General features: G+C 40.9%; 1 protein-coding gene across 1 annotated transcript in view; it reads left to right on the plus strand.

Moving 5' to 3' along the window:
• The window catches only part of RGS6 (regulator of G protein signaling 6), a 492,500-nt gene that overhangs the window by 303,030 nt on the left and 168,793 nt on the right, over positions 1-20,677 (plus strand). The window contains exon 3 of the mRNA XM_050953554.1: positions 5,581-5,680. Coding sequence (XP_050809511.1) covers positions 5,581-5,680 — 100 coding nt within the window. The remainder of the gene's footprint in view (positions 1-5,580; positions 5,681-20,677) is intronic.

The raw sequence follows: 20,677 nt of genomic DNA on the forward strand, positions 1-20,677 counted from the left end.
ATTTACTATTGAATGTGGGATGTTAGATTTTGAGACAATTAGATGACAACCCTGGAGTTGGCAATGAGACGCAGCCTTGAAATTACTTTGGTAGTGGTGTCTATTTCTTTGGACACTGACCGGCCCATATCATCACAGAATTTATTTTAAATTCTGGAACATTTTTGAAAATTCTGTTAAAATGGAGAGAGGAAAATCAAGATAAATCTGATTTTGTTTTGTATAGCTCTGGGTCCCCTTTTGCTTAAATTGTTTTACTAGTCAAATGTAAGTGAGTCTTATTCATACATTGCAAACTACTACATTCAGAATCCTCTTTGTGTTGATAGTCATATACTCCTAGATCCTCAAAGCACTTTGCAAATGCTGTGAAAGTGTGCTGATGTGAAGTGCAGCTATCTTAGGACAGAGGGACCATAAAGAGGGGTGGTTGGAGTCATATGACAGCTTCCAGTTATGAGAGATATGTCTGTGTGGTTTGTTATACACACATTTTGTGGCTGAAATTGTCAGCTTATAAATTAATTTTCCATTGGTTTCTCAAGAAGCTAGTAAGCCCTTGTCCCTGGATAAGTGAAAATTCCCCTTACTACTACAATGGGAGTGAACAGCTAAAAAAAATATCAATGACCACATAATTGAAAAAGATTGCCGCCTCTTATCATGATTTTTGTTTGGCAGAAGCCAATTTTAAGTATTTTGGTTTGCCTTACAACCCCAGGAAACCTTGGAATTAAATTAATTTTTGAAATGTAGAAGTGGAGCCTGAAAATCAAAGTTGACTTGAGATCTTTTTAAAAATGCTTCTAAAGTTAAAGGGAAATCATCCAGTTCATGGCTATAATGCTTCAGTCTGTTATTGTGATGTAGAGAGATTCTTTGCAAGGATTACATTCCTGCCCATCCATCCTGAAGAAAGCATAGGGAAAATGTAAACACTGTGAAAAAGGGGCATCCAGTATCCCCTAGGCATCAGACCTGCATTCCAAAGGGAATGGAAGAATTGCAGAATTCCATCTCCTAGTGTAGCAAGGGGGTACAATGAATATTTTAAACATCCATAATTGGTAGAAGAGGAGCCTTGAATGTGTCATGGACAGGGGGCCTCCTGTAGACCTCAGAACTGTGATCAGAGGAAAGGCTGTCCTGAAGATATTTGATATCTGCATAGCACTGATGTTTAGTTTGTCATTCCCCCTGGAACTAACACCATTGTCTCCAGGTGGAAACAGGGATTGAATGTCCTCAAAAGGGCAAAAAATCCCCTCATATTTTAGAGGAAATAGGAAGGAACTTGGGTTTTCCGCTGCTCCAGCAATCAGACCCTACTGTTATTTTGGCTTTTGGAAATAACTATATGCATTTGTGCAGAATAGGGGCTCTCCAATTTATTGAACTGAATGTCATATGTATGTTTATGATTGGGCAGGTGGCATATGTATGCATTTGGTGCAAAGCAGCTCATGGCTGAACTGGAGGAGGTAAGGAAGATGGAGAGGTACATAGATGAGACTTTCCAGGACACAGTAGAGCAGTCCCACCCCCAGTCTGACAGCTTCTCTGCTTTTGAGGAGGATGAAAGTCCCAGGGAAGAAGACCATCAAACTGAAGCAGAAGGAAATGATCCCATAGTTAGGACCCTCTTTCCAGATGATGTCATGGTATCCTCTCACATTGAGGATACCTCTTCTGGGGTAGGGGACCCCAGTTATCAGGAAGAGACAGGTAATAGTAATGGGGGATTCAATTATTAGAAATATAGATAACTGAGTTTGTGATGACTGAGAGAACCTGCATGGTGAATTGCTTGCTAGGTGTGAAGGATGCGGCTCTCTCAAGACAACTAAACAGACTTGTGTGCAGTGCTGGGGAGGAGCTATTGGTTGTACTACGTGTAGGTACAAGTGACATACGGAAAGATCAGAGTGAGGTCCTGGAGGCCAAATTTAGGCTCCTAGGTAAGAGATGAAAGTCCAGGACCTCCATGGTAACCATCTCTGAAATGCTTCCAGTTCCATGTGCAGGCCAGTTAGACAGGCAGAACTACACGGTCTCAATGCATGGATGAGACAATGGTGTAGGGAGAAGGGTTTTAGGTTAATTAGGAACTGTGGAACCTTCTGGGAAAGGATGACTCTATGCAGGAAGGATGGGCTCCACCTAAACCAAAATGTACCAGATTGCTGGCATGTAAAATTAAAAAAATAGTAGAGAAATTTTTAAACTTAAGAGGTAGGGAAAAGCTGACAGTTGAGGAGGAGCACACAGTTTGGACAGAGACATCCCATAGGGAAGGATCTCTTAACAGACACACTCTATATCCTAGCAAAGAGGAGAGGATAGAAGCTGATAAAGTACTGGTAGGAGCTGAAGAGAAACAGTCAAATGAAAGAGAGTCCCATTTAGTTACATCACAGGAAGGCAGACAAGTAAATATTGACAAATTTTGTAAGTGGTTGTGTACAAATGCTAATCCCAAAAGATCAGCCACATAACCAGGTCAATATACAATCAGATCTTACCCAATAATCATGCTGTTGCCAATCCTTTAGTATCTAATATCTAAAGGTTTATTTATAAGAGAAAAGAAAGAGGAGAGATTTAAAAGGATTAAGAAGTCATATACATACAATCATTGCAAAGCTCTTGGATGAGGTTTGTAGCAGTGATGGTACAGACAGGTTGGCTTGTAACATCTCTGGTAACTTCCAAAACATTGGAAAGTCCTCAGTCCATAGTCAATATGTTTCTTTTAGAGTAAGTCCATAGTCCTGAGATCAGAGCAGGAATGAGGCAAAATGGAGATGCTTCCAGGGTCTTTTATACCTTTGCCCGTGTGGAGGGAATTTCATTGTCCCAAACACAGCTCTCAGCTTTAATTTGTGGAAAATTACAAGCACAAAATGGAATGCAGGGTCATGTGAGCAAGTCACATGACTTGCATGGCTTGATGATTCATAGGAGCAGCCATTACCCATATTCTGGCTAAAGCATCCACAGGAAGGTACACTGGATGAGGAAGAACTTCTATGGCCCATTGTGAGGGTTGAGTGTTCTTTAATAGGCCATCAACTTGAATAGTTCATTCACAATGTGCTGGCCAGACTGGATGTAAATTACCTGGTGAGTGTCATCCCAGGAGCAAATACACTTGAAATAGATAGAGCCAATATTCATCACTTCAGATACAAAAATGATATATGCATATAAACAGGACAATCATACGTGGCAAACAATAACTTCCATCAACACCTTACATAATATACTTTGTACAAGTTGTGTTGCAATCGTCTAACCGTGGCAGTATTAATGATACAAATGGTCATGTCCCAATCATACACCATCACACACAGTAATACCAGCATAAAAAATAAATAGGAACGGCAAAGTAGATCATGCTGGTGGGGGAGTGGCACTATATGTGAAAGAACGCATAGAGTTAAGTATATTAAAAATCTTAAGACTCAAACTGTACCATAGAATCTTTATGGATAGAAATTCCATGCTTGAATAATAAGACTAAAGCAGTAGGAATATACTACCAGCCAACTGACCAGGATGATGGTGATTGTGAAATGCTCAGGGAGATTAGAGAGGCCACAAAAATAGAAAACTGAGTAATAATGGGGTATTTCACATATCTCCATGTTGACTGAGTATGTGTCACTTCAGGCTGGGATGCAGAGATAAAATTTCTAGAGACCATAAATGACTGCTTCTTGATGCGGCTAGTCCTGGAACTGACAAAGGGAGAGGCAACTCTAGATTTAGTCCTAAATGGTGCACCGGATCTGGCCCAAGAGGTTAATATAATTGAATAGCTCAGTAATAATGATCATAATGTAATTAAATTTAACATCTTGCACGTGTGGCTAAATTAGAAGTCATGCTGCAGAACTACCAGAATTTTTAATTCTTGTCTTTTCTTCCATTATTAGTATTAAAGCGGGGGCAAAACCAGTGATTCTGAATGGAGAAATAAAGTGGCCTGATTCTACCGTCTTCCTTTACTGAAATGTTTGACTGCTTTGAGATAGATCTTCTCTTGACCCTTTACCCTTTTGTGCTGTCTGTATGGAAAATATTCTCTAAATTTACAGACTGGTCATGTAGATAGAGAGAGAGAGTGTGGCATGGCTCAGGTGATTATTAAGCTGAGTATTCTCCCTCTAGTTTGCTGATTCAAAGAGAGCCCATATCAGCAGTGACTGTAAAGTGTTCCACACCATGAAAAACAGCCCCTCCCCCAAATTGGCATAAATTCTCAGCTGTAAAGGCAAAAAATGCCAAAATGCCAATTCATGTCTGTTTCTTTAAACTGATGTTTATCAAAAATTCAGAAAAAGATCTACATTTTATTTTGACATTTTTTTTCAAAATGAAATGTTTTGATTTTTCAGTTTGAAATGATTAAATTATTTTTTGTTTCAGATTTCCCAAAAATATTTTAAAATTTTGAAAATGAAACAAAACGTTTAGGTTTTGTTGAAATGAAATGTTTCATATGATCCAAAACAAGCCTTTTTCAATTTCTTGATTTGACAAAAAAAATTAATTTGGTTTGGATCCTGAACCAAAATGAATTTTAGTTTTTTTCATAATTGCCTGCAAACAAAAAAATCCATTATTTCATACAGCTGTAGTTGAGAAGGTAGTATTAGAATGTTTGAGGAGCTGCTGTCACCAGTGTTGTACCTGTTATGTCAATAAAAAAAGACATACTAACTTTCATCAACACTATTTTTTACACATACATCACACGCGCGCGTGCACACGCACGCACACACAAATGTCAACTAGTCAGATGCCAACTAGTAACAACAGTATAGCAATATGCACAGCACCATTGGTCTCACTCCCAGGGTAACTTGCATCACTGCACTTTTTAAGGATGCAAGTTCAGCTTTGATTTGTTCCACTGTTTTGGGGAGAGATCTGGAATAAGAGGGAAAAAATGATGTTGGATGTCATGAGCTAGCTCTTCAGGACGGGAATTTTCTTCCCCTTGTGTAGGGCCTACCACATTATCAGTCTACAACAAATAAATATTATCACGTTTGGATTGATTACATTATTTATGTGCTGGAGCCGTGAGTGTGTGATGCAGCTATTCTCAAATATGTGGCAACCACTGCCAGGAGCAACTAAAACTATCTGAAATTTTACTTAATTTTTCCACTTCCTTCATTTTTTTCCAATTCTTTTACTTTTACCTTTGAAGTACTTTAGTGATTCTGGGCCAACTGTCTTCAATGGGAGTTTTGACTGAGTAAAGAATTCAAGATATGGCCCAATAGGAAAAAATGAAAGTTGTTGACATGTCTGGAACTTAGTCTTCCACTTCTAAGATTGTTCATGTAAACCTTGCATTAACCAATCATATCAATACATTCTCAATCGCTTTTCCCCTTCTCCCCATCGACAAGGGAGTTGGAATAGCTTAGCAAATCTTAGCAAATGACATGAAAAGATTTCATGGCACCTAGTTTTTGGCTGGTGCCAATACTTTGTCAGTATTATGAATATCTATAGTCACTATTCTTGCACACCCAATGTAATCCTTTCCTTCCCCCTTGCCAGATTGAAGATATAATTACAAGAATGCAGGATGACAAAGCAGGTGGAGTTCCTATCCGAACAGTCAAGAGCTTTCTGTCTAAAATCCCCAGTGTCGTCACAGGTAAGAACCACGGTTTGAATGAAAGACTGTGAATTAGTGCTAAAAGGAATATGGCCCTGTAACCTCGCGAAGAAGAGGTGAGTGCTGGAGGAAGAGGAAACGAAGGGAAAAGCTGACTGATCTCGGCCTATTTTCTGGATGTGCCCTTCAGTCAAGGCATAAAAGACGATGCCAAATTGGTTCTCTTCTGTAAAGTGTAACAATTTTTAACCAAGTGATTGGATTTCCTTAGGTTGATCCTTGAAAACCTGTTAAGTATTTGTATAGCTTTAGATTGCATCACAACATTGCCATGCAATATCTTATGTAGTGACATCATACAGGAACAGGGGGATACAGGCTCCCATTTGAGACATTAGAAATAAAATTGGCAAATACACCACGTGATCAGCAAATAGACAAAAAGGTCGGCTAAAGTCAGGAGGCTTGAAAGAGCACTGGGGAGAGCTGCTGGGAAGATAATGTGAGGAATCTGTTTCTTGTCCTCCCCAGATACTTTATCACAGTTCCTTTAGACATATTTCGAGTGCACAGGACCCCCATGGGAATATTTAATCTCTATTACAGGCACCATTCTAGCACAATGAAGTTGTGTCTCAACCTGTGGAACCAGGGGTGACTCAGAAGTGTAGCATCAGAATATAGAGCCATTCCTTCCCATATCTCCAGCTTGGAACTTCTCCATGGCTATTGAGACCAAAAGTCATTGCTGTGTGATAGATGATCTTGGTGACAGATGTAGAATGAGTCAGGGGATTCAGTTCCGTTCAGAGTGGACAGCTGTCCACCTCACACAATCCCACAACGACTACTAGTTCTAATTTTCTGCTTTGTTTGCAATCCCAGCAGAGAATATAAGGGTTTGAATAAACCATTAACCCTGAAATGCCCTCTCAGCCCTGGAGTATCTTTTGCCAGGCCAGGCCTGAAGCACATTGTTGGGACAGTTGGAGGAAACTTTCACTGCTGCTTTACCTGTTCTGTGGATAAAGAGACTTTACTCTCTGTGGCACATTTCACTGACAATGAACTCATTACAATGATTAGTAAAAATGCAAAAAGCCAATATCCTCCTGTAAATAGGGAGCAAAATCTACTTTGAGGAAGGTTGGATTGACCAGAGACTTGCAGGTTGGGCTGATTCAGTCAGAGGGATGAGAAGAAGCATGATTTGACATCTCTGTATCAGAAACAATGGCCCTTGTCCAAGTTCAGCACCAGAGTGAAATACGGACCTCCAGCAATGTAGGAGTCACGGCAAGAATATGGAAAGTGACATGGTGTTGCTACTGATTTAAAGATCAATCCTGCGAATTCCTCTTATCAAGCAATAGGCTCTACTTCTGTGAGTAGTCCAATTGATTTCCAGTGTGTGACTCTATGTAGTAAGCAGTTTGCAGGATTAGGCTAGGACTAGGCATGGAAGAGAAACATGAATCTACAATGAGATGTGAAAAGACATTAAATTGATGCTTATGACTGGAGCATGTGTTGACTAACTATTTTTGAAAGTTCCTAGGAGAAATAATCATTTTATCTAGTTTGAAAACTCATCCTAAAGCTCCAGTGCAGAGTACACAAACAGGATAGCTCAATCCTTATTCAGCTAAGAGAGGTTGCCCGTATTCTTGTTAATATTCATTGACCTGATTAAGCAATTGATCTAGTCATCAAGCCACTAGGAGGAGGAAGAAAACAGGAGACATAACAGCATCTCTGAGCTGATTATATTTATCTTTAAGCACCACCATGGGAGACAGCTCCCTGGTAGAGTGAAAAAGTGCCCTTTTGAATTCTGCTGTTCCAGAATAGCAATAGTGTCACCTTGAAATTGGGTCTCTCCACAGAGGAGAACTACAGTTCCAAACATTTTTAGTAAAGAGGGATGGAGTGAACGGAATCAGATAAAACAACAGAACCTAATCCAAAATGTGTGGAAACCTTTTCAGAGGAGGATGTGGGAAATGTGTTGTGTTGCTCAGTTGACAGTCCCTTCAGCTAACTTGAAACCTCAGCCAGTTCTTCTCAGCCAATTGTGGCTGTGACCTGGAGCTTTGGAGGTTGGGCAGCAGGGAAAAACAGAAGTCTCCTGCATTTTTCCTCTCCTCCACCCCTCGCAAATTGATGCTGATTAGATTTATATCTATGATAAAAAGAAAAGAAAGATTGTTTTGCATTAATACAATGCCAAATTAAGTAAATTTCTTAACCTTTGATTTGCTTAGTGTTCTTACCATAAAAAGACATACTTTCAATGCCTTTGACACTAAGACTAGACTATCTGGAAAGATTTTAATTCCTGAAATCCACTGATGTTCTATATTTTCACAACCAATTCAATTCCACATGGAAAATATAACAAAAATACCAAGACATTACTTACTGTCAGACTAACAATAGCCACGCTGTGATACACATGGGGTTACTTCTTGACTGCAGCAACACAGTATACGGCACTGGCATTTTTTTTCCTCCTTCTTCCTAGCTGTGTGTGTAACCTGTGGAGAGTGGAAATCAGACACAGATCAGGAGGGAAGGTGGAATAGGGAGCTGTCAGAGGAGGGTTAGAATGGAATATGAGGAATTATGGGACTGTGACTCTGGAAAGTGAGGTTTGAGTAGAATAATGTCATTTTTTTTCACTTCAACACCCATCTTTGGCCAGTGGCGTTCATGTGTGTTGTGGTACAGAAGGATGTGAATCTCTCATCTCCCTAAATGCATTTTGTAGTCAGTGTCTAGAACAGCACTTGCTGTAGTGGAAGAAACCACACATTCCCCTCTTGGGTAAAGTAAATGATGCCTCCAATCGTGTTCTGTTACTGGAATGCTCATAAATAAACTTTCAGCTCACCACTCCATGGTATTCCATTGATCAAAAAGTAGTGTCAATACACCTCCTCAGTATAGTAACCACCATTCCACTGCACCTGACTTCTACACCTCTGCCAATGCATCTCATTGTTAACCTGGTATTTCCATACAAGGACCCCAGAGCTTTCAAACACTGCTATTTTTCACGCAAGGGCTCTCTGTACACCATTGCCAAAGCGATGCTGTACTGATCTGCAGCACCTATGCTATTCTGGTATGGACAGCCCCTTTCACCTACAACTCTGCCAAACCTGATTCCAAATCTTCTCCATGTTGGTCCTGAGTTTGTTCATACCTCTGATAATGTAACTCAAGGGTGACCTGTAATTCAATACCTTTTAGCTATTCATTCCCCCTCTGGTTCACCTTAATCCAAACCTATAACCCAGTGATCCTCAACCTTTCCAGAGTACTGTACCCCTTGTAGGGGTCTGATTTGTCATACTCCCATGTTTCACCTCACTTGAAAACTACTTGCTTACAAAATCAGGGTCACAGCACACTGTTACTAAAAAATTGCTTTTGTTCTCATTTTTAACATATAACCATAAAATAAATCTATTGGAAAATAAATATTATACTTCAATTTCAGTGTGTGGTACAGAGTAGTATAAACAAGTCATTGTCTTATGAAATTTTAGTTTATATTGACTTCACTAGTGCTTCTCACATAGCCTGTTGTAAAACTAGGCAAATATCTAGATGAGTTGATGTGCCCCCGGAAGACCTCTACATACCCCCAGGTGTACAAGTACCCCTGGTTGAAACTCACTGCTGTAATCCACTAACATCCTTCTGTTCTAGTACAGCAATCTTCTTCACCCAGCTCCACCAATACACCTGAACTCTGATCTACACACCTTTATTCCAGTCCTGATCCACTTAGCACTTTAATTACTCCTTATTCCTGATCTGTAAGCTACTACATTCCTGCTTTTTCTCTCTGCTGCTCTCAAAAGGTTGCCAATTTGCTTCTCAGCTGTTATATCTCTGCTGTTTCAGGCCTGTTTTTGCAAATTCCCCTGAAACTTGATCTCTACTTGCCCCAAATATGTCAGCCATGACCCCTTACGTCTCGGACATTGTTGCCAAAGGGTTTCACCCCTAACCTGCAGCTTTCCCCTGGCATTCTAATATTCAGGGGAGACTGAGAACCAGGCATAGGGCAGGCAGGTGCAATACAATCTACCTCCACACAGCTCTGCCAATGCACTTCATTCTTGATTTGTAGTATCTCTTTTATTTCAGTCCTGGGCATCTCTGAACAGAAACTGCCAATTTTACTGAAGCTGGTCTGTAGTTTTCTTGGTGTGAACAAACATTCACTGGAGACTAGTGATCTCAGCTAAGCTTAAACTGCTGTATATTTCTCCTTAAAAAGCCAGCATCTATCTTTTGACAAGTGTGCGTGCAATAGTCCCCAAACAAATCAGAATGCCTCCTTTATGATAGAGTGGCATTCAGCTGGAGGATATAAAGTCCATGTTGCTGGGAAAGAGAGAATTTATTATTAATAGTGCTCCTGGTCAATAGAGCTTGTGTTAGAATGGGAAAGTTAGAACCATTTTACCACCTGTACAGGCTGTGCAGAAGGATTCTCAGTTTCTGTCAAAACAATTTTTCATGGCTGGGCCATTGTGGAGATGAACTCTTGAGACCATTGTGAGGATAAGGTTATAGCTCCTTTCCTCAGTAATGTGCCTACTTCAGATTAAAGACTTCAGTTAAGGGGAAACTCCTCCTCTGCAGTCATGAAGGTCTCCTTTGCTGTGAAAGTATGCAAGTGGGGAGGTCGGCATGGGGAGGCATGATACAGCAATCCATTCCTCAGCAGGGCATGGGGACTGGGCATGAGGTTTCTAAGAACAGGTTAGACAAACGCTTATCGGGGGTGGTCTACGTTAACTTGGTCCTGCCTCAGTGCAGGGAGCTGGACTAGAGGACTTCTTGGGATCTCATCCAGCCCTACATTTCTATGATTCTGTGAAGGGCTGCTTTAGTTATTAGCCTGAAAGAGCCTCCACAGATGGTCCCAAAAAGGATTCTTTTTCCCGTGGCCCCACTGCACATCTGCCTACTTAGTCTGGCTATATGATTTTAGCTGAGCCTTGTCCAGCATTCCTGAACTTTGAGATCTAGCATGAAACTTCCCCAAACTTAAAGCTGGACCCTTCTTTGTAATAGATGAAGCCAATATCTCAGATCCACTAACCCATCTGCTTGTCAAATTGTGACTCAGAACTTCTAGTTTGGGTCCATCTTTGTTTCTACAGGTTTGCTTCCTGAAAAACTGCCCTCATGTAGGACTTGAAATCTAGCACGTTGGCTGTATTTTCAGTACCACAAGTGGTGTAAAGTGTAGGTAGTGCTTGGATGCTGCATTTTGGCTTTGGTGATGGTCTCACCTCTAAACAAAGTAAGGATCAGTTTTCATATACAGTTTTTTTGATAATGATGGATGAACCCATTTGGACAAAATAAGAATCTCACAAAATTCAAACCAGCTTCCCAAAATAACTTTCAGGTGAGTGTGTTTTTATACATTTCAGCTTTAATCTAAATGGTTTCTGGTGATTTTCCATACCTATGTTATAAAGTAAATTCAATGGTGTCCAATAGTCACTCAATGGAAACCAGCTTATGAGCCCCATATTCGTATGCACTTGCTTCTCACTGGAAATCAATTACTCTGGGCAAGTTAAGTTTTTAAATTACACTTCTACCCTGATATAACACGACCGATATAACACAAATTTGGATATAATGCAGGAAAACACTGCTCCAGGGGGGTGGGAGGGCTGCACACTCTGGCAGATCAAAGCAAGTTCGATATAATGCGGTTTCACCTGTAACGCAGTAAGATTTTTTGGCTCCCGAGGATAGCGTTATATTGGGGTAGAGGTGTATTTCAAGCTAAGACTGAAGTGGGCTTTTTCACCACAACTTGGCGGTATTCTTTACTATGCATCTCCTCTTTACATTACGTTAGGAAATGTAATCCACTCTGCCCGCAACGGGCAGGCTGTTGTACCTCTTTATTTAGTGCAGTCCAAAGCCTCCATGAATCACATGGTATTAGACATGTCAGTTCCAATACATGTACTGCATGGCTTGCAATTTTCTTCTTCGGTCTTCTCCTAAACTCTTTTGTCCGGTGCCAGGTCACAAATGATCCCAGTTAAGGAAGGAGCAGAAAAGTTATTCCAGCTTTATATGCAATTCCTTCTACCCCTTTTTCCTTTTGAACTTGCTAGTTTTGATTAAAGTAGGGGGGAGAATGAGTTCAGTGCTACAAGTACACTAATTCCCTGCCGATTGCTAAGGCTTCATTCAATTCATTGCAAAGCAAAGATACAGAGAAACTGATGTTCAGAGGGTTTGGGGATATTATAGAGTAAGACAAAGTTGTTAAAATGACCAGGCTTTGAAACTAAATTATTAAAATGTGGGCCTTTCTGCATATCTTTGAGTGGGAGTGTGAGTGTGCATGCATGCACATACACAGACATATGCAGAACATATAATTCTCCAGTAAACAACTAACAAGAAAATAAACTTAAGAATAGTAGTTGAGTTGTACATTATGATTAAATATCTAACAGGGTTCTGCATTATTTCTATCTTCTATCCCTATATACAGTAATGAAGTGGCTTTTGTGTATTATGTGCCATTGCTCTTTGCTACAACCCAGTTGTGCAGGGACGGCTCCAGGCCCCAGCAAGCCATGCGCGTGCTTGGGGTGGCAAGCCGTGGGAGGCGCTCTGCCGGCACCGCGAGGACGGCAGGTAGGCTGCCTTCGGTGGCTTGCCTGCGGAGGGTCTGCTGGTCCCGCGGCTTCAGTGGACCTCCCTCAGGCGTGCCTGCGGAGGGTCCACTGTTCCCACAGATTCAGAGGACCTCCCGCAGGCACGCCTGTGGGAGGTCCACCGAAGCTGCGGGACCAGCGGACCCTCCACAGACAAGCTGCCCCAGGCAGCGTGCCTGCCGTCCTTGGGGCGGCAAAATGCCTAGAGCCGCCCCTGCAGTTGTGCATCAGACTCCATATAGTTAATGTAGATTCACAGCCATATTATGAATATATTGTGCTTTTCTAATTTAAGCCTGATTTGTGCTTATTTTTTTCTGTGCAATTCATCCCCTAATACTGACCTTCCCAGCTCTCTGGCAGAGAAACAGACTAAACTGCATAGCTTGCTTGATGCCACAGCTACTCTGGGCTTGTGAGGGAAGTAAGGAAGCCTTCCTTCAACGATGACTGTATACACTTTTCCCAAAGAACTGATTCTTAGCCAGCTGCCCCCTTCAAGATTGTTTATCTCTGCTTACAAATCATATGGGGCTAACATGATCTGTAAGAATACATATCCAGACCTCAAGGTTTGCCCCTAAATAATTTAAAGTTCACTTTTAAAATGGTTGGAATTAGACATTTTAATGAGCAATAGTTTTCACGTGGCAGCACTTAAAAACAGCCACGTTGGCAGTGGAGAGCAGTAGTAAAGGAAATAGCCCAGTGCACAATGGTTGGGAGGAGTAAAATTTGGCCTAGAAAATTGCAGCAAACTTTAAAGTGTCGTGTGATCTTTCATGTCCACAGAGTAGACAGAGCTATAAGGTATTATCCAAAAGACCCAGACTCTAATGTATCTGCTTTGGAAGAATGAAAGGCTGAACACATCCTTCCAGAAGCTGAATGCGTGATTACTGTAAAGTCAAGGTATGGTGAATCTGAGGCTTTGACAACAGACCTGTTACCTTGAGCTTCTAGTGGATGCAGAAGAATCTGTCTAGCAGACAAGATTTGGCTCACTCTTAAGATTTGTCTACAACTGGGCTAGGAGGTGTGTTTCCCAGGTCACACAGATGTACCCAGCTCTAAAAACAACAGGATAGCCAAGTAACCAGGATAGCATGGGTGGTGGCTCGAGTTAGCCACCCAACAGGTACCCATGCAAACTGGGAATCGCACCTCCCACCTTAAATGGAGATGTACCCTTAGTCAATTTAGACTTTCTGCCATGACTTGTCTTCTCTCTACAGACACTAGAGACATTTTCAAAAAGTTGGGGGGGGGGAGGGAAGACTTAGCCATCTTATCATGTTGGAACATCACAAAAAACATTGTCACCTGCTGTCAAATAGAAGGCATAGAGGTTAATAGGCCAGACTGCTGATGAGAGCAGCCAGCAAGAATTCTGTGCTTGGCAAAAGCAGCCACAGTTATCTTTTGTTTTATCTGATTTTTTTAAGGATTGCTTTCAGGACTTTTAGCCTTCAGCACAGGCTTAGGAATTGGAATGAAATGGGCCTGACATGATGCTAGTTTAACTGTAGAAACAGTGGTTAGATGAATTGATAGTTCACTCGTGGTATCAAAACATTACTAGGTAAGAGTTTTCTTGGTGCTGACTACAGTCTTATAAAACACACTGCATTTAGCTGATGGAATATTGTGGTTAATGGATGGTGCATTAAAAAGAGTTATCGATATTTCACCACCTGTAGAAAGTCATGAAAATGAATGATTAATGACTCTTGCTTTTGTCCTGATGTCTTCAAAAGCACAACGTTATTGTGAAAGTTTATTTCAGAATCTGAATGATATCGCACAAGAGCACAGATTAAGTGTAAGTGTATCATAAGTCGTCATTGAATCTGAACAACTGTCCTGAGGTTGTAATACTTCCACTGCCCACTGTAAAGCAAAGGCAGAACAGCTGATCTGTGGTTGTGGTGGATCCACCAACCAAGCCTCATTTCTTCTCACTCATTACTACTTCTCTGTCCTTTTCTGTCCCACCCCCAATACTTTTGTGGGCTTTCCCTCGATCATCTGTGCAACAGAGCGACATCAGTTCTATGGGAGATGTCCATGCCCTCTAAGGCATGAGGGGAGATTTGACCCTAAGACAAATAACCATTTATACCATTAAGTGCTGTGGAATGAATTATACTAAATACAAAGTGACAATCAATAGCAAATTGAATCCACAAATCTTTATTGAACATAATTTGAAAGGCACCATCCTGAATCAATCAATCACAGTGTATTTCAGCTTTCATTTGGTGGCATTCCAGCACTTAAAAAAATAAATCATTCACATTATTCAGCAAATACATTTACTTGCTCTTATTTACCATTCTTCGGCTGCCTTAGTCAAACAAATTTTCAAGGTATTTAGTGAGAAAGCCCTGACCTTCAGTTAAAGAGGCTTAAATTATAAATCATGATAATTTCTTCTAATGAAATGTAAAAAACCTGTGTTAATGCAATCTATGTACTAAAGTCTGGAAATTCAAAGTTATGGTTTCCCCCAGTAACTGTAACACCAGTCTCACATGTAGCATATTTTATTCCTTTACACATAGTGATAACTTTAATAACAGGATGCCTCCTCTATGTACAATATAGCCAAGTTACAGTTAATGGGGAAAGCATACTTGAAGCCTTCTGTGCTGTTCAAATCTCAGATTGTTATCTTAGTGTAGTTTTAATGTTTATTTTACATTAAACAAAAAAAATAAAAGGAAATAGATTAAAATGGTCCTTCTACTGTCCCCAATGCAGCTGCTTTTTGAAATCACCCAGAATCCACTGCTTTTGGGAACTGTGCCAGGAACAGTGGGGTACCTTCCAAGAGGTCACTGTAAGTGAAAAGATTTAGCACAGCACTAGTGTAGACACAGGGTTTCAGTATTCAAAATGTAATTATAAATGGGAAATTGTCATCAAGTGGTATGTTTCTAGTGGGGTCCCACAGGAATCGGTTTCTTGTATCTACGCTATTTATCAATAACCTAGAAGAAAATGTAAACCACCAGCGCAAGTTCTATGGCCTGTGTTACACAAGAGGTCAGGCTGGATGATCAAAATGTTCCCGTCTGACTTTGGCTCTCAGATTCCAGTACACAAATCAACATAGCCAGTGTAGACACACTGAACTGTCTGTGCTTAACCAGTTCAATTAGGAACGAATCAGTTATTTATTATTTGTAATACCACAGTGCCTAGGACCCCTATAGACTTGCCCATGGTCTTTCAGTGTAGACAAGACATGAATTCATATGTAAAAGGAAAGCAGCCTTTATATATATTATATTTATATATTATAAAGAAGCAAAAATGGACAGAAGCCCAGTTTTATTGAAAAATGTACACAATGGTATATATTTTTCTTTAACTGATAAATCCTTTATTCAAGTGCAGTGTGAATTAAGGAGCTTGGATATTTTAGTTGTATGATTCACTACCATATGCAGGAGAAAAACTATCTATTTTTTGTTGTGCAAAGAAATACAACTCAACAGTTTAGGTCTTCTTTCAGTTAATTCCTATGTGATCCCTGCTTCTGCTGCAGGAAGAGGATATCTGGCATGACATCATTTGTGTCTACCTCAGTATTATAGACATATACTGAACAGGAAATTTCTTGGAGCAGATCCTTCCACAGTATGAGCATGGCTTCACAATGTGTAATTCTTAAAACTGAGAAACTAAACAAATGAGCTTAAAAAAGAAGCCTAACTGAAAATCCCAAGCATGTTCACTTTTAAATCATAATTCCAAAATCACATGAACTTGAAGAGAAAAGTAATATTTTTCTTTTACAATAAAAAGTTAGATATCCAATTATTTTGTCCATATAGTCTTGTATAGTCTTGTATTTAATGGAATTCCCTGTCCTATGGTTTTGGTTTTACATCTGTTGGGGATTGGATGATTCTACTTCTCTGTAAATAATCAGATACAAAGACTATTGGTATCTGGTCAATACCAAATCATAATTGAGATGCTAATAGTCATTATGAAGGCAGGCACTATTTGGATGGAAGGAGCCATATCAGCAGGAGGGATACTTGAGCAATGGAGATGGGATAGAGGGAGGATGGCTAAGGGAATGGGACTCAGCACAGGCTTTGGCTGTCATGAGGTACCACGGCAGAATGAGGAGTGAAGTTCAATTATACTTGGCCTTCACTGGGCGATAACCCACAATTTTAAGTATCTGTATTGTGGCTATGAGGAAAACATTCTGATTTGGGGTATTTGTTACATTTCTACAGTAAATTGCCTGTCTTTTCAGGAGTTGTATGAGAGGGATACGGCAGGAATTAACCTCAACGTTGGGAACTGGGGATAGAAGCACAAGCCATTTGTAATTCAAATAGCCTTGCTTTCATGGCTTAAAGTTAGCAACACTAACACTAACTGAACATTGACAATTGCAGGCTCTGCAGTAACCACTAAAATAAATACTTAGAATAGTAGACACCCCAGAACCACAATCACTGCAGAATGACAAAGGCTGGGTTTTTAATGGGGCCTGCTGTTCTTATGTATTTGGAGCTCCTTGGGTGCAAGGTCCTTTGGCAGTATTTTTTCCCCCATCACTTTCCATACCTACGCCTAGTGCCCCAGGATCTGGTTTTGTGCATGTATTTTCCGATATATGCAATTATTTGGGTTAGGTGTATTCAGTGACAGAAATAACTTGCACATATAGCTTGCTTAACTGAAATAAAACCCCCTTCAGTTGGAGCCAAAACAGAACCAATAGACTTGGAAGAAATTCTGTCAGACAGTTCACAAATCTTAATAGACTCTGAACTGATTTAATATATTTGGGTATGGACATCTGCTCTATTGCTTTTAGCTTTTCAGCCTTGGGTCATAGCTCTTGAGATGTTAGATAAGAGTTCCACGTATGGTATTTTAGTCAATTGAAATTTCATCTTGTTTTTGTTTAATTTTAAATTTACTTGCATGGCTCTTTCTAGTAGACAGATGAGGTTGTGGTCGTGGTCTGCCACAGCTTCTGCCATGCTATCTCCACATCCATACAACAGAATGTCATCAGGTGTGAGACCAATCCCTGTGAGTCCTGTTAGTATGTCTGTCTTCTGGCATTGATATTCTTCCACTGCATGTTTAATCCCAAACAGCTTTCTCAACCACATGTATCTACATACTGGTGTCCAAAATGTGGGGAGGTAACTGCTTTCATTATCCAGTAGCACCTGCTAATATCCATCCATGGCATCAAATATTGCGAATATTTTTGCTTTTGCCAAGTCAAGTGGTAATTTTTCAATTGTAAGCACTTGGTGGCGAGCTCTTTTTAGTGCTTTGTTTGCATTGTTAGGTCTATGCCAATGTACAGTTTGACTGGCTCCTCAATGGTTAAAACACTGCTTATCCAGCTTGCGGGCTCTGTCACTTTAGCAATGATGACTTTTTCCATTTGTCTTTATTGTTCCCATTATTTTTTTTCTTATTGCAAAGCGGGCTCTGCAAGGCAGGTGCTACACTGGAGAAATCATTTTCTCTATTTCCAGGTGTAATATTTACGGAAAACATGCCAGTCCTTGGCAATCTTGTAACAGCTGTGCTGCAGGGGTGCCACAGTGCAGTGTTTGCTTTGGATATGTTTATTGTTGTGCTTGTGTGTCTGTTGAATGAGTCCCTTTCCACAGGCTTAGTTTCAGGGCAAGTGTACTAGTATTCCCCCTCTGTGGTCCAACAAGGGCACCCACTTAAAGGTTTCCAATGCCCAGCCATCACCTCTCCCAGGCAGAGACCTGCATCTGACTACCTTCTGACCAGGCTCTTTTAAGGCTGCATAGTCTCCTGCCTTACATTGCGCTATTCCTACCACGCTAGACTATCTAAACAGGCAGTGACTATGACCAGTGTATTGCTCACAGTTATAAGTTACCACACAGCTCCTTCTAAGCAAGCACATTTTTTCTTCAGGTAAAAACATTATAGAGAAAGTATATTAAAGGAAAAAAAGTTCCTATAGGCATGCTAACAGTTTACCAAAGGTCATCCATCAGTCTTATGGGACCTTAGCAGTTCAAGTCCTTCCAACTCTTCTGCAAGGACTGCCCCTCCCATCCTTGGGACAGAAGGTCCCGTCCATTTGCTGGATCAGGAAAGAAGGCCTTGAGCCAGGCTATTTATCCAAACATCCTGTCTTTGTCTGTTGGTCTCTGGGAAATCCAGCTTGAGTTAGTATATGTAAGAAACCTTCCCAGGAGGGGATACCTCTCTGAGGGGTTACAACTTAGCTGACTTGCCTTAATCACCACCACCACTTTTTACTTCCTGGAGGAGCTGTGGTAGCCTTTCCCCTGGGGAATAGAACATAATCATACATAAATCATTCATTTAAAGCAGTGGACCCCGAAGAGAGTGCATAGTATTGCAATATTTCTCACCTCTTCCTCCCTAGAGAGGTTACGTACAATCCTGGCCCATGGTGATACATACATCTAATATCACAAGTTCTTTCAAGGATATGGCAGGAAATTGCTGTAACTGTCACAGTTATTATCAATAGGTGCACGAATTCATTTGTTTTGAAAGGAGTCATTTCTGTGGTGTTTGTACAACCTGAAACTTCAGCCTGTGTTCTTTACCACGGTATTCTGCTTGCAGTTTACATTGTGCTTGTGGTATTATGATCATGCCATCATATACTTTTAATTTGGCTTTGCTTGGTTGGAATTTTGCTTTCTTCTCTTGCATAATGCTGAGGAAGCCTTTGTAGCCTCGCACGTTCACTGATGCCCCACTGTCTACTAGCACTCAGTTTCCTGTTTGTTTGCCTGCTGCTGCCCTCTCCTTGCATCTGGTGCTAGTTTGAGCTTTACAACTGATTTAGGCTTGCTGTTTCCCACTGCATTAATGTCACATACATACAAATCTCATCCTGAGTCACAGTTAGTTTCCTGAGGGTATGGCTACACTTGAAATTTCAAAGCGCTGCCGTGGCAGCGCTTTGAAGTGTGAGTGTGGTAGGAGCGCCAGCGCTGGGAGAGAGCTCTCCCAGCGCTGCACGTAAACCACATCCTCTACGGGTGTAGCTTGCAGCGCTGGGAGCCACGCTCACAGTGCTGCGGCACTGATTACATTGAGGCTTTACAGCACTGTATCTTGCAGTGCTCAGGGGGGTGTTTTTTCACACCCCTGAGCGCGAAAGTTGCAGTGCTGTAAAGTGCCAGTGTAGCCAAGGCCTAAGTATTTTCCTTTTTTCCTTGTCTACAAGCTTTGGTGTAATAATTTCTCTTGCCAAAATTATTACTCCCCATATATGGGGCATTTTCCACTGTCATGTTTTTCTCCTCTTACTAACAGGTCTTTCTTTGCATTTTGTTTCTCCTCTGTTTTGTATTTGGCCATTTGTTTTTGTATGTGTTTTGGTGTATTTTTTCCTTGTATTTTCATGCTTTCCCTGTGCTCCTTGGTGAATGATCTGTGTCCACTCCACTAATGCTCTGCATTTGTTTGTGAACTTATTTACGTAGCCTTGCACATGTCTGTAGCCCTTTGTACAGTTAGCGGGGGCTCCCTGAGCTTTCTCATTTGTCCTCCTGCATCTTTCATCCATATTACTAATCTATCATGAATTAGTTCATCTTTTAAGATTTGATGATTCATAGATTCTAGGGTCAGAAGGGACCAATGTCATCATCTAGTCCGACCCCCTGCACAAAGAAGGCCACAGAACCCTACCCATCCACTTCTATAACAAACCCCTAACCTATGCCTGAGTTATTGAAGTCTTCAAATTGTGGTTTGAAGACCTCAAGCTGCAGAGAATCCACCAGCAAGTGACCCATGCCCCACGCTGCAGGGGAAGGCGAAAAACCTCCAGGGCCTCTGCCAATCTGCCCTGGAGGAAAATTCCCTCCCGACCCCAAATATTGCGATCAGCTAAACCCTGAGCATGTCGTCAAGACTCATAATTGCAAGAGTCAGCCATTTTGCATAGTTTGGCAATCTACTGATCTATTGCTTCTCCAGATTTTTTATAACTTTTGTTGAAGAGAGAGAGATCTTTCCTAGATGACATCTTTTGTGGGTTGAAAATGCTTTTGGAATGCTTCTAAGACTGTACCCGGGCCCTCCTGATCTGCTGCTGACATATCTAGATGCTGTTGGAGCACAGCCTTTCTCCATTTCAGCTAATGGTGTGGCTGGTTTTACTTAGTTTTCCTTTTAATTCAGCCCCATTGCAATTTTGTAGTTTGCCCATTGTGAGCTGAAGAATGTAACTTGCTAAACACATCCCCTTTCATGTCTAGCTGATGTGCTCTCAGGATTGTTTTCTCTTTGG

Source organism: Gopherus flavomarginatus, chromosome 5 (assembly GCF_025201925.1).
Source record: "Gopherus flavomarginatus isolate rGopFla2 chromosome 5, rGopFla2.mat.asm, whole genome shotgun sequence".
Lineage (NCBI taxonomy): Eukaryota > Metazoa > Chordata > Testudines > Testudinidae > Gopherus > Gopherus flavomarginatus.